This window comes from Pelodiscus sinensis, chromosome 1 (assembly GCF_052426305.1).
Source record: "Pelodiscus sinensis isolate ZL-2025 chromosome 1, ASM5242630v1, whole genome shotgun sequence".
NCBI lineage: Eukaryota > Metazoa > Chordata > Testudines > Trionychidae > Pelodiscus > Pelodiscus sinensis.
The window spans coordinates 67395277-67409262 of NC_143052.1; the positions used below are offsets into that span (position 1 = coordinate 67395277).

The 13986-nt window shown below is 40.9% G+C and overlaps 1 protein-coding gene across 1 annotated transcript in view; it reads left to right on the top strand.

Moving 5' to 3' along the window:
• Positions 1-7733, top strand: part of FAABTP (fatty acid amide binding transmembrane protein) — a 34113-nt gene extending 26380 nt beyond the window's left edge. Inside the window, exon 7 of the mRNA XM_006121553.4 lies at positions 965-7733. Within this exon, the coding sequence (XP_006121615.2) occupies positions 965-1128 (164 nt within the window). The 3' untranslated portion in view covers positions 1129-7733. The remainder of the gene's footprint in view (positions 1-964) is intronic.
• The last annotated feature ends 6253 nt before the right edge of the window (positions 7734-13986 follow it).

The following is a 13986-nucleotide window of genomic DNA, read 5'->3' on the forward strand; positions in this document are numbered from 1 at the left end:
AATTCTTGCTTTGACAGACATTTCTTTCTAATCATTTGTCTGTTAAACAACAGCCTTCCTATCAGAACAATTTTTAGCTTGAGTTTTTTTCTACATTACCACTATCATTAACTTACTATAGAACTGCATATGTAGATTTCATACAGTAACTACTTTTTTTTTTTAAAAGCATCTCAATGGCAGTAATTAAAAGTATAGAATCTAGATTACTTTCTTTTAGGCGATTAGTGTTAGTTTAGAATAATAGTTTAGAATAATTACCATATCTACTCCATCATATAAGCCCATTTGTTCATAAGCCAATGCCCCAACTCCCAAATTTAAAAAAAAAATTGTAAAAATCACAATGACCTGTACATAAGCCAACTATCAGTGGTTTGCAAACTTCCAGTCCTAGCTCATCAGTGTAAGATGCTGGCACATCAGGATGTTTTGTTTACTTGGAGTATCTGCAGGCACAGAGCCTCTCAGCTCCCATTGGCTGCTATTTGCTATTCCCAGCCAATGGGAGCTGTGGGAAGCAGTGCAGGCCAAGGGATGTGCTGGCTGCTACTTCCCATCACTCCCATTGACCTGGAACGGCAAATATCAGCCACTGGGAGCTGAGGGGCTTCATGCCTGCAGACATTCCAGGTACATAAAACCTCTCAACAGGCAAGCAGTTTGCTCTGCTGAGCTGGGAACTTTGTCTGCTGACCTCCCTTCCCCCCTCTCCCCATTAAAAAATAGTAAAATGCAATGACCTTTATATAAGTTTAACCCCTGCTCTCTACTGCATTATTTTTTACCCAAAAAATTAGGTTTATTTTATCAAGTATATATGGTAGTATTGGTTTGGAATAAACACACTTGTTTAGCTCCACAGCCAAATACTAAACACTTGTAGGCAGTCATGCTTATTTGAGATCTTGGTAATGGCTTTCCTCTCAACTATGAACATTTATCTTTTGTTTACTTTCCCTAGGTTTTGACAAGCGTATTGGCATGGTTGTCAACCACCAAACAAAAGACTCAAAGCACATATCTGGAAAACCTATACTGGACAACAATGCAGTGAACCTCTTTTCTTCTGTAGTCATTGCTTTATTACTTCCTGGTGTGGCATGGGGTTTCTGGCCAAGAGGGTGAAACTTCTTAAATCTTTTCATACATAGTTCAAATGCACTTAATGTGAATCAAAGGTTTCTTCTCAAAGCACCGTTTTTACCTTGCTTGAGGGAGTGAGTCCTTTGTATCCTTTGCAAAGCCAGAAGGATTCACCATCTTAACTTCCTTAGCCTGTATGTTTCATGGGCAAATACCATCTTTCTGGGTATTGAGGACCAAATGAGGCTCTGCTAATAACCTGTCAGTGCTATTCCTTAAATGGACACACATCATCACCGGGCAACAAAGTATTTTCCCCTCTGAAGCTTCATGCTTGGACTCCAAATAATTTCCAGCCCCTCATAGAAGAAGGGGGGGGGAAGCGGGATGAGAAAATACAACTAGAAATCAAACCTGGATCTGCCATACAACCAACACTGTTCACTGAGCCACACACAAAATACTGTATATTTTCTGTAATGTAGATCACAGAAGTATTGATGAAATCACTGAATTCTAGTTTGGTGTATATTTCTCATTGTCTTGGACAATATTGCAGAATGAATATTCATGGAAGTCTTTAAAAAATTGTTCTTTAATGAGCATTGTTGCCTTTTCCATGCTTTTGATGATGGGTAAGAAAAAGTGACACTAACAATATCTCAGGCATATGGCTAAATTTAAAATCAAAACTAACCTTTTTTCAATAAGCAAAACAGTTTTCTGACTTTGTTTTCTGAAAGTCTTCCTTTTTATGAAATAGAAATATGCAGCTTACATAATAAGCAGCATCATAAGGTACTTATTAGATTAAATTACTGATATCTAAAAGTAAAGTAACAATTTTTTAATTCATAAATCAACTGTTTAGAAAAGATGTAGCTTGTTCTGTAACTGTGGAATTACTCTTCAATAGTCTGAATTTAATGGTAGCACGTTCACCAACTGGAGATGGTCATGTTCCTTTTCAGTAATACTCCCTTTTTTGTTTTAGAAATTACCGTTCACTGGAGATGTTAAGGTGTTGGGGCCTTTATTGTTGATAAACTATTACAAGATTTTCACTTTTGTCAAAAAATGACAGGCTAAAATTTCAGTAAACAGTTTTAAGTTATTATATAGGATCAGATCCTGCAACTGGATTGCATGTGTGTACTCTTGTGGTCATGCAGAAATTTTCCAACTGGATCCACTTGCAGAATGTGACCCATAAAAAAAATCCATCCAGTTTGAGAGTGAATATCAGTTCTAGTGATTATCCCCAGTTTTAAGCATGGGAAACTTGGCAGAACCTAAGTATGACCACTGCACCTTAATGTTCTTGTTAAAGAGCACTGTAACATGAAAGGCGTATGTGCCCTTATTATATTTAACTGTAAATAAACCTACTTTACTTTATAATTTTGTTAGGATTTTGTGCTAGCACATTTTTATGTTAATGCCATTAGACATTAGAGTGGGGGGACAATAATTTTTAAAAGAGGTCCACTTTCTTAAGTGGCCCCGGGCCACCCAGGAAAGGGCAGAGCCAGGGCCAGGAGCTTTCTTGTGCTCCTCCCCTTGACTGTGATTGGCCTGGAGTGGGGGAGCATGTGAGTCCCTCTCCCCATTACCTAGAGAGAATCGCCAGCTGATTTAAAACAGGTGGTGGTTCCCTCTAGGTGCTGCAATGGGAGGAGACCTTGCATGCTCCCCCTGTGCCCAGCCCAGTCTGGGCCTGGGGACAGGGGAGCACGTAAAATCTCTCACTCCCTGCTCCTGCCCTGCCAAAGGCGCGTGGCAGCTAAAGAGAGCCACTGACTGTTATAAAACAGCTGGCGATTCCCTCTGTTGCAGTGCGCCCCTGGAACGTGAGCTCCCCCGTCCTCAGGTCAGTCAGGACCTGGGGTGTGGTGGAGTTTGAGGTCTCTTACCCCCTGCCTTCAAGGGCCATGTGATAGCTAGAGAGAAACACCAGCTATTTTAAAGCTGCTGGTGTTTCTTGCTAGCTGCCATGTGCCCTTGGCGGGGGGAAGAGACTTTGCATGCTCCCCCAGTCTCAATTGGCCCAGAGGTGGGGAAGCGACAGGGCAGCTGCAGGCCAGACCCACCAGCTGGTGGACCAGATCCGGCCCACGGGCGGCCCCTTTGCTCACCCCTTCATTAGAGGAAGGCTCTCAGAAAAAAGTAGATAATGGTGAGTTCAGTAGGAAAGAGTGATAACAAAATACTTTAACAGAGTTTAGCTTTTCATTTAAATATTCGTATTGTCTAGTATATTATGTAGAATGAATCAAGAGTATCTTTTCAGGGATTAAAGAGAGTTTTAGCCAAGTTTCCATTGCCATTTATTGTGGATCCCAAAACTAAAGCACCATACAACACTGAACATATATCCGTAACATTAAAAATCACTTTGCATAGCAGTATAAAATGCCTTAATTGCTGTTAAATTAATAAGTTTTAAACAAGCAGTTTTGCACCTAGCAAGTATAAGGGTAGGATTTTCAAAAGTGCAGGGTATTGGCATGGTTAGTAATAGCAGAGTTGTGCCAACATTGAGTTTTTAAATTTCCCACCATTAAATCTAAAAGTGTGCAAACAATGCTATTTAAAGAATGATTCTCCCCTCTTTTGTACCATTAGCTCTATTAAAATAGCTCTGGGCAGGATACCATTACACTGGACACAATGTTATTAAATTAAACAAAACATAGTGCATGTTATTTTGACTTTTTTTTTTATTTTATGCAGTAGCTATACAGAAAGGGTAGCCCTTGTGTCTGAGAAGAGGAGAAATATAAGGAAATTGTATGTGACTTAGTGCGTGTAAATCACTGCATATCACTAAGAGCAGTTCTTGGGACCAGAAAGACGCTTAAGGAATGTTATCACTTGAGAGCATTAGAAAATGTCTGGATATGCAAAGAGAAAATAGATTAAAGTAAAAGGGAAGGAGGCAAGATATTAATCGAAATGAACTGAGGGTACATAGATTTTTTTTCCATAGTAAGCAAATTACATTACACTTTATTTTAAACATTTGAAAATTTATTTTCCCTCAATGTCAGTATGTGAATTGGTATTAGAGATTAATCTAATCTGTACATTAAAATGTGACATTAACCTGGCACTAATTTATTTGTTTCTTCCTGAAATAGCATGAAAATTCACAAATCTGATTAGATTTCCTTACACTTAAAAATCCAGCAGAAAATCAGCTGAGCCTTATGCATGTGGTTTTATTGATTGTCTATATTCAAGAAATGGCTATTTTTCACTATAAAGTAATTTTTCTTAACATATAATGCAGTTAATTTGTGTGTGTCTAGCTGAAAAAAATTCACTTTCTAGTATCTTGATCTGAAGCATTTTTAAAGATACAGCAAATCAATCATTTATTTATAAAATACAGCTTTACAGTTGAATTAATTTACTAAGTGTCATAAATGTACATTGAATGTGCCTGATAGATCCACTATAGTAAAGTGTGCCAGCACTTCAGTGCTAAACTACAGTACATTGAGACATGTTTAGCTAAAACCACTAAATTAGAAGTCATGGGAGTCAGTCCAATTGCGTGTAAAAATGTGGCCCAGGACTTGGATTTTCAAGTTACTGCTCTAGTCTAAATAAACTAGTGAGCAGAGATGAAATAATGGGATATTTATTGGGTGATACATGGCCCTTTTTGGATCACTATTACTTCTGTCCTTTGTTTGGCCATTTTTTTCATGCAGTAAATTGATGTGACTCTACAGTTGTTATATTTATAGGCAAATTGCACACCTACATTAATTTCAAATGTGATTCCTAAGTAGCCATTATTGGCTTCAGAGTTAACAGTTGAAAATGAATGGGAGAGTTTGCACCTATTTGCTGTTCAGGAAATGACCACACTAATTCATGTTCAGATGATTGTTTTCACAACAAAGGGCAGAAACTTTTTAAAAAATGAACATTTGCATTCTGTTGAACCTGAACCTGGATGCCAAATTAGCACATCTAATGAACTGGTCCCCTTCCTAAATGGAAAAAGTTTTGGGACTGGATGGCTCAGGATTGGTAATAGAGATTTGTCTATACATATATGTTTATATCCAATTATCTTACAAGTTTTCATCCATACACAATGGGGCTATTGCTTAATTGCAGCTAACTCAAATGACTGACTAAAAAAAATTAACCATTAAAATAAAAAAATCTGTTTTAATTGCACTGTTAAATAATAGAACACCAATTTAAATTTATTAAATATTTGGACGTTTTTCTACATTTTCAAATATATTTATTTCACAATACAGAATACAAGCAATTTTACGCACAAGGAACTACATTGTTAGGCTATGTCTATGCTGCCGGCTTTTGCCGGCAGAGATTATACAAATGAAGTGCTGATTAGCATTTTGTCACGCTTATTTGCATAATCTATTTGAGCCATTTTTGCACAAAAAATTCCTTGCGCAAAAACAGCACGAATAGATTATACAAATGCATGACAAAATACTAATCAATGCTTCATTTGCATACTCTGCTGGCAAAACCTCTCTGCTCAAGACTGTGAAACTAATATACCGTACTTCAGTGAATATAACCCGCAGGTTATGCAAAGTTTTACATACCCCCTCTTTCTTCTCCCCCCCCCCCCCCCCCCCCCGTGGGCTATACTCGTCCGCATGTAATACAGGTTTTGGGTTTTTTTTTTTTTTTTTTTTTTTTTTTTTTTTTTTACTGAAAGGAAGACAAGACTGACTCTTACTTGAGAAAAGCAGCATATTTTAATTTAATATTAGAGGCAGTTTCTTAAAATTCATTAAAATTCATTAGTTTACTGTACAACTAGTAAAAGAATAAAAACAATTTTAAAAAAAGCCTTCTTCGCATTCTCATTCACTCTGATCTCTAGAATCAGCGCCAGCAGCATCCTCCTCGGCGTCTGAGTTCTCAAAACAATCAAAACTCTCATCATAGTCACTGTCTTTAAAAACATCCATACAATCCATAGCCAAGGCTAGGTCGGCTTCGGTGACAGTTGAGGTCTGTGGTGCAGAATCAGAGTAGCTGTCATACTTGGAATCAGAGCTTGAGGAGTCAGTGTCGGGAAGAATTTCGCTCTTTTCCTCAGGTGTAATTTTTCAAGCTCTGTTTCTTCCTTATTCCACTCCTGAACAGACTTTTCGTTCAGAGTATTTTCTCCGAGGTTCTGTTTCCATTGTCCTTTGCAAATGCTACTACATACAATTTAAAATCGGCTTGTACTTAGACATGTTTAAAAGGTTTAAAAAGTTTAAAGTTAAAACCACTGAAGGAATAAATGAATGGAAAAGTGGTGTGGTTCAAAGGGGTTAGATACCAGTGATAAGGGTTGTAGCCTACTTAGTGCTTGGCGTTATCAGCTGTGGCTCATTAACACTTGATTACAGGTGCTTTGCATTAACATTACCCATGGTTCATCTCCTGCGGGCTATACACGTGTGCAGGGTAGACAAGATTTTTTTTACTCAATCAGGGAAAACCACAGGTTATACACAGGTGCAGGTAATACTTGTGCGCAGGTTATTTACGGTAATGCATGGCAGTATTTAGACCCCAGGCTAAGCGATACTGCATTTTGATGACCACATTTTAATCAAAATTTAATCCAAGCTCAAGACAATTGCTCCAACACTGTTACATAACTGTCTTCAAACAAAAAAATGCAAAACTTTAGCACCTACAAGTCTATTCAGTCCTAATTCTTGTTAAGAGGAACAAGTTTGTTGACGTTTACAGGACATAATGCTGCCCTCTTATTTATGTCACCAGAAAGTGAGAACAAGTGTGTTCGCATGGCACTTTTGGAGTAGTGATGTAAGTTTAACCGGTTAGTACAGGGTCAGACAGACTGGAGTAGCCCACGGGCGGGAGCTGCTCTAGTCCAGCTGCTTCTGATCCCGTGCAAGCTGGGACCCAATAACCCTTCAAGGCTGAAGCCTCCCTCTGACCATGCCAGGCCACAGCTGGTAAGTGATGCTTACTGGGTAACTGGCTACCTATTCACATCCCTGTTTTGGAGATGGCATTCATATGCCTCTTCGTGCTTCAGTCACCATTCCAGAAAACTTACTTCTATGCTGATATTGTTTGTCAAAAAAAGTGTTAATTTAATTTGACTGGACTTTGTGGAGAATTATGTCTCCTTTGTTATACCTATATTTTGCCATATATTTTATGTTTTAGCAGTCTCGGATAATGACTCAGCACGCATTCGTTTTAAGAACTTTTTCACTGTAGATCTGCAAAGAAAGTATCACTAAAGTGCTCTTCCCAGGGTTTAAGAATGTGAAGTGTGCAGCATGCTTTCAGAAGTCTTTAAAGAGCAACACTTTGATGTGGAAACTACAGAACTAGAATAACCAAAAAAGAAAATCAACCTTCTGCTGGTGCTATCTGACTCAGATGATGAAAATGAGCATGTGTCGGTTTGCACTGCTTTGGAGTAGGGCCGTAAAAATCCCATTTAATTCGTTAACGTTTATACATATTCTTTAACCAGTTGACTGATTAACACAGTGAAGAGCAGGGCCCTCCCTGCTTGCTCCCAATGCCGAGTCAAAAGAAAGGCTGAAGTAGCTGAAGGCAAGAGACACTAATGGGATTTTTAATAAAGCTTTCACTGGTTGCCTGTGCTATGAGAAACTGGTCTGTGTTTCTGCAGCATAACAAGTGTCCTTGACCCCATGTATACTATGAAGTCTGATAGATTTTTTCTAAGCAGCCAAAACTGATATTATGCATCACATTTAGAGCATACACAAGAACATCAGACAGCTAGGCAGCCTGAAATTGCTATGGATAAGAGCTCTACAAAAATGAGCCTGGAAATGCTGCAGAGGGGAGATACACAAGTCAGTTTTTTGTGCTGGATTGCAATACAAGTGTACGGAGAGGAAAAAGCGTTATTTAAATCTGTCAATCATCTGCTGTTGTGGTACAAGAGCCTTTCCCCTCCTGCTTAGCTTTTAACCACACTAAAAGTTAAAAAATATTATTTCCCTGCAGTACCACTGGCCACACTTGTTAGCTCCACAATCCCCTTTTTGAATTGGTCCATACATTTTGTATGACTGTTGTCTTTATTGTATCCACAGAATAACAGAAATAGCCAAAGTGTTGTGCCTCAGTTTCATACCCTTAGGCTTCGTCTACACTGCAAGCTTCTTTTGAAATAAGTGTTTCCGGAAGAGATCTTCTGGAAAAGCTTATTTTGAAATAGTACGTCTACACACAAAAACCCACAACAAAATAGTGATGTGCTATTTCGAAATATAGATCCACACTGATTTGATGCTCTCTCACATTTAAGGCCACCTGGAAAGAAGCAGGGCATTGGTCAGCAGTTGCTTCCAGGTGCTGCTGCCTAAGGCTACCTGAGACGTGTGCTTAAAGGGACTCCCCTAGACAGAAGTTTCTCAGCTTTTTCTGTTAGCTTGCCTACCTCTCTGAGGGACAGCAAAGCATTTGCCGTGCATGCTCTGGTTGCCCTGCTTCAGGATGCCACAGCACTCCTTGTTATGGAGCTGGAGCTGCCTCTGGGTATGTGATGGCCCCACACTACGATGCTGCTTTTTCTGCAGCAGTTTCTGCAGGCTGCCTTCATGTTCCTATGTGAGCTCAACTCTGAGCTCATATTTGAGAACCTCTGCCTGTGTGTGGGAACAAGGCCCTGGCAACCACACCACACGATAGAGAGAGGGTTCTGGAGCTGGACACCAGTTCCAGCTGGTGATGAAGCAGTGGGATGACCAGCAGTGTCTCCATAACTTCCGAATGAGGAAGGAGACGTTCATGGAACTGTGTGCCTGGCTCGCTCCTGCCCACCGTCAATGTGACACCCAGATGTGACCCGCCATCCCCCTGGAGAAGCAGGTCGCCATTTCCATCTGGAATCTCACCACACCAGACAAAAGTTACTGGTCTGGGCAACCAGTTTGGCGTGGGAAAGTCCACTGTTGGGGCCCTTCTATTGGGAAAGAGCAGAAAGTAGAGGGAGGGTTGGTTATTACAAGGGACTGTCCCATGGGAAATCTTTGCTGAACATTCCCTTCCACTTCAGGGTGGGGAAATAGGGAAATGGCAAAAGACACCAGCATCTTCATGGCAGGTGTAGCAAGGCAATACAAAATCTGGTCAGCTAGTAACTATTGATGAACCTTCCACAGTAATCACAAGCCTTTCAGCACCATGGAAAAATACCCTTTTCTACTGATAAACTTCAACACCTGATGTGGGTAGCAAAGAATAGACAGGGAGATCCCATTAATAGCTCCTATACAGTATGGGAATCCCAACTGTGCAAAATTGCCAATCTCTTGCTATGCATTGCTAGATTTTATGACTCAGCACAACAGCACCCCCTAAATAGCACCACAAACCTCTATGAAAAGAACCCCAGCAGTTGATCTAGCAGCACCAAACCAGTTAGCTACTGCCCTATAGAGATCGGGTTGGCAAGCTTCCCGATGGCAATGGCCATACACGTCTCCACACAGGTAAGCTCATGTTGGTGCTATGCTGCTTCGGCTCCAGGGTGACCCTTACACAGATCTCTAGGGAAGCAGTTCTGCAGCCAGGCCTGGTCATCCAGTCTCACCAGTCAGTGCTAGCTAACCAATCCCAGACACTCCACTAAATAAAGCTGCACCAGGTAAATCCTACAGAAGTAAGTTGTCAGTTTCATCCTCCTACTCTTCCACCAGTAGCCATATTGCCATAGAATCCAAGGCTCTTGGAAAATCACCAGGCTAGATCTGGCTACATGTGACCTGGTCAGGGAAGTAAAGTTACTGTATGGTTATATAGATTTATTAGATTTTCCTGTATAAAGGTATTTGTATAGTTCAATAGGCGACTATTAGAAAAACAACCAGGAAAGCAACATATTGGATATTGAAGAGCAACTTCCCAACAAACACCGCAGGCTGCAGGGGACAAATACCAGACTATGGCCTCCTTCCAACACAGGCTACTGCAAACATGTGAAGAGAGGTTAAAGCGACTGGGACTTTTCAGTTTAGAAAAGAGGAGACTAAGGGGGGATATGATAGAGGTATATAAAATCATGAATGGTGTGAAGAGGGTGAATAAAGAAAAGTTATTTATTAGTTCCCATAATAGAAGAACTAGAGGACACAAAAATGAAGTTAATGGGTAGCAGGTTTAAAACTAATAAAAGAAAGTTCTTCACACAGCACATAGTCAACCTGTGGAACTCCTTGCCAGAGGAGGTTGTGAAGGCTAGAACTATAACAGAGTTTAAAGAGAAGCTAGATAATTTCATGGAGGTTAGGTCCATAAAAGGCTATTAGCCAGGGGATAAAATGGTGTCCCTTGCCTCTGTTTGTCAGAGGCTGGAGAAGGATGGCAGGAGACAAATCGCTTGATTGTTGTCTTCAGTCCACCTCCTCTGGGGCACCTGGTGTTGGCCACTGTCGGGAGACAGGCTACTGGGCTAGCTGGACCTTTGGTCTGACCCAGTACGGCCATTTTTATGTTCTTATGTTCATGTCAAATTGTTACCCTGGGATGCAGTAACGATTAATTTTGAAACCTAATTTGGACGCGCTCTAACTTGAGATTGATGTTAAATGTCCCAAGTCCCAGAAGAGAGCTCGCCTGAGGCTGATAACTATCACCAGCACGGATTTTCCCGGAAATAAGACACAAGAGACTTAATTTGGGGCCCAACCATATATTGTAAAATTTGAAATACAGAACAGCAGGTAATAACTTTCTAAGCAGTTCCCTCCCTATCCCTGAAAATTAAGAAAATAGAAAAGATCCCTAGATACACAGGGAGTATACTTTACAATCACGTGGTGTAGACAGATGAGGAGCTCACGACCTCTATCTAGTCCCTTTCCTTAGTCCAGACTAATGTAGATAGTCCGAATTAACTACTAGTTCGAATACCCTTAATTTGAACCAATATCTTAGTTCGATATAGTCAGCACTCATAACATCTCACAAGTTTCTTTCACACAACCTTATAACTCTTAACTGCAAACTGAGGTAACAAAATCTGCCCTCCACCACGCTAGGGGCCCATAGAATTCTAAATCGAGTTCAAGATTTGAACTTTTCTTCAACATGTTTGATGGTCTGGGATGAAGACCCTGACAATTCTGTTCCTCTGCCACAATCTCAACAGTAAGAGCAAAGTTCATCTGTGCAGAAGATAGAACTGTCTTTGGGAGTGGCTGGCCCCTGCCTATGCAGTGAACTCCCCCAGGAACTAAGGACTCAGAGCAGCAGAGAACAGAAGTTCTGTTAACCCAGTATCTGTGATAGTGCCCATCACCACTGGAGTGCCTTGAATGTATTAATTTATCCTCCTCAATTCACAATAAAGTAAAGTAGTAGTATTCTCATTTAACAGATCAGGATCTGAGGAAGTTAGGCCCTGATCAAGGCTAAAGAGTTTGATTGACCTGACCAAGTTTACAGGGAAGATTTCTTTGGTATGAGACATTTGAAATTAGGAGTGTGATGTATCCAGGGTCATCACTGGTGAGGGAGAGGAGCAAAAGGGGCAAATGCTCCAGGGCCTGGCAATTTAAAAGGGCCCAGGGCTTCCAGCTGCCATCTCTGCTACCTTGGTTGTGGGAGTTGCCGGAGCTCTGGGTCTTTTAAATCATTGCTGGAGAAGGGCTGGTTGGAGAAGCTAGCTCTCAGCCCCACTTGTTCTGCCCAAGGCCTTGCCTCTTCTGGAGGATCTAGAGCTGATTCCCCACAGAGCCTGGCAAAGACTCTTGTCAGCTGTGGATGTATCTGAGAGATCAATATTCTTAATCATAGTTGTTTCATTGTAAGAGCACAACATTGTTTTCTTCCTTTCCTTGTTACCTTTTGTGCTTGTGTTAGTTGGAAACACATTTTTCTAGTAAAGGGAGAAGATAGTCCCTCAATGCTGTATGCCAACAACTAAGACAGGACTGTCAGATTGTTATTTGAATGAGATTTTAAATAGATCTCACAGAAATGTCACAAAAAGCTTTCATCACAAGAAAGTGACATGTTAGAACTAGCTAATAATTGTTTCACAATGAGGAAGTATTTCTCTACACAAGCTAGAGTGGGAGCCCTGCCAATAGATTATGCAGCATCATTAGAAACATGACAAATAGCTCTTGAAAAAAAATCCTGATGGAGTTGAAGCTTGAAGACAAGACGCTAAAAATAAATATAGCTCTCTCTCTAACACCTGCAGGCTACAAAGATCTCAGGTATTTCACTAACAAGGCAAAAAATCAGTGCATATATACAAAAGACTTTTTAAATGACCAACTAGAAAAAAATGCAGAAATTTGTTCGTGCAATGTGAAGGGTGCAAATGAAAACATCGATATTTTATGCTGCCCCAAATTTGGTTACTAGAACATTGGTACTGCTGTGCAGGGTTTATGATACAATGTAAGGCACTGAAAACTGACTTTATGTGGACAGATCCCGTGGTCACAAACAGTGTTTCTCAACCTTTTTGGTCACAGTGTTTCTCAACCTTTTTTTATAAAGTACCCTTTTTTAAAAAACAAAAACTTACCCCCAGTACCTACAGTTTTCAAGCACACATTTTTTTTTTACCATTGAAACACATTTGTTTAAACAACTTAATCATAGCCAGGCAGGTGATGAAATTTTTTGATGTAGAAAGTACAAAAATAATAAAGCGCTGTAAAACTTAAAACAAAAATTCACTTTTCTCTAAATTTCAGTTGTGCTGATGTAACCTATACACCTAGGTTATATCTACACTGGCAGCTTCTTGCGCAAGAACAATTGTTCTTGTGCAAAAACTTCCCTGCTGTCTACACTGCACGCGCGTTCTTGCACAAGTAAATTTACCATATAGCGTTGTAAAACAAAGCTTCTTCCAGAAGAGTTATTCCTCTCCCCACGAGGAAGAAGTCCTCTTGTGCAAGAGCTCTTCCACAAGAGGGCAGCGTAGACAGGCAACATGAATTTCTTGTGCAAGAAGCCCCTATGGTTAAAATGGCCCTCAGAGCTTTCTTGCACAAGAGAGCGTCCACGCTGCCATGGATGCTCTTGCGCAAAAGCACATGCCAGTGTAGACGCACTCTTGTGGAAGACTTTTTGTGCAAGGACTCTTCTGCAAAACAGTTCTTGCACAAGAAGCTGCCAGTGTAGACATAGCCCTAGTGTGGTTACTGAGCAATGCAAGTGGTACCTAGACCACAGCAACAGTTAAGATCAAGAGACCTCTACAGCAGGGACTGGAAGCCAGCTGGCTTTTAGCTCAAAGGGTAGAGGCTCCTCTATTCCACTTCAGAGGTCCCAAGTCAAATCCACCTGGAGGTGGTTACAAGTGGGGGCTTGTCCAGAATCTCAACTGGGTCTCTGAAGCTCGGGATGCACTTCCTCACCTAGGGGAAGTATGTAACCCACACACCTAGTATGGTTACTGAGCAATACAAGTGGTACCTAGACCACAGCAACAGTTAAGATCAAGAGACCTCTACAAGATGGGCTGGGAGCCAGTTGACTTTTAGCTCAAAGGGTAGAGGCTCCTATACTCCACTTCAAAGGTCCCAGGTCAAATCCACCTGGTGCTGGTTACACTGACATACCCCCCAGACTTCTCTTGAGTACCCCTAAGGCTATGTTTACAGTGGCTGCTTCTTGCGCAAGAACTTCTTGTGCAAGAAGTCTTGCCCAAGAAAATGTCCACACTGCCATGTACGAGCTGTGCTTTTGCACAAGAGCACCCATGGCAGTGTGGACGCTCTCTTGCACAAGAAAGCTCCGATGGCTATTTTAGCCATAGGGCTTTCGTGCGCAAGAAATCCCTGCTGAGCGTCTACACTGCCCTCTTGCGCAAGAGCTGCTGTGCAAGAGAGCTTACACCTGTTAAAAAAGAGTGTA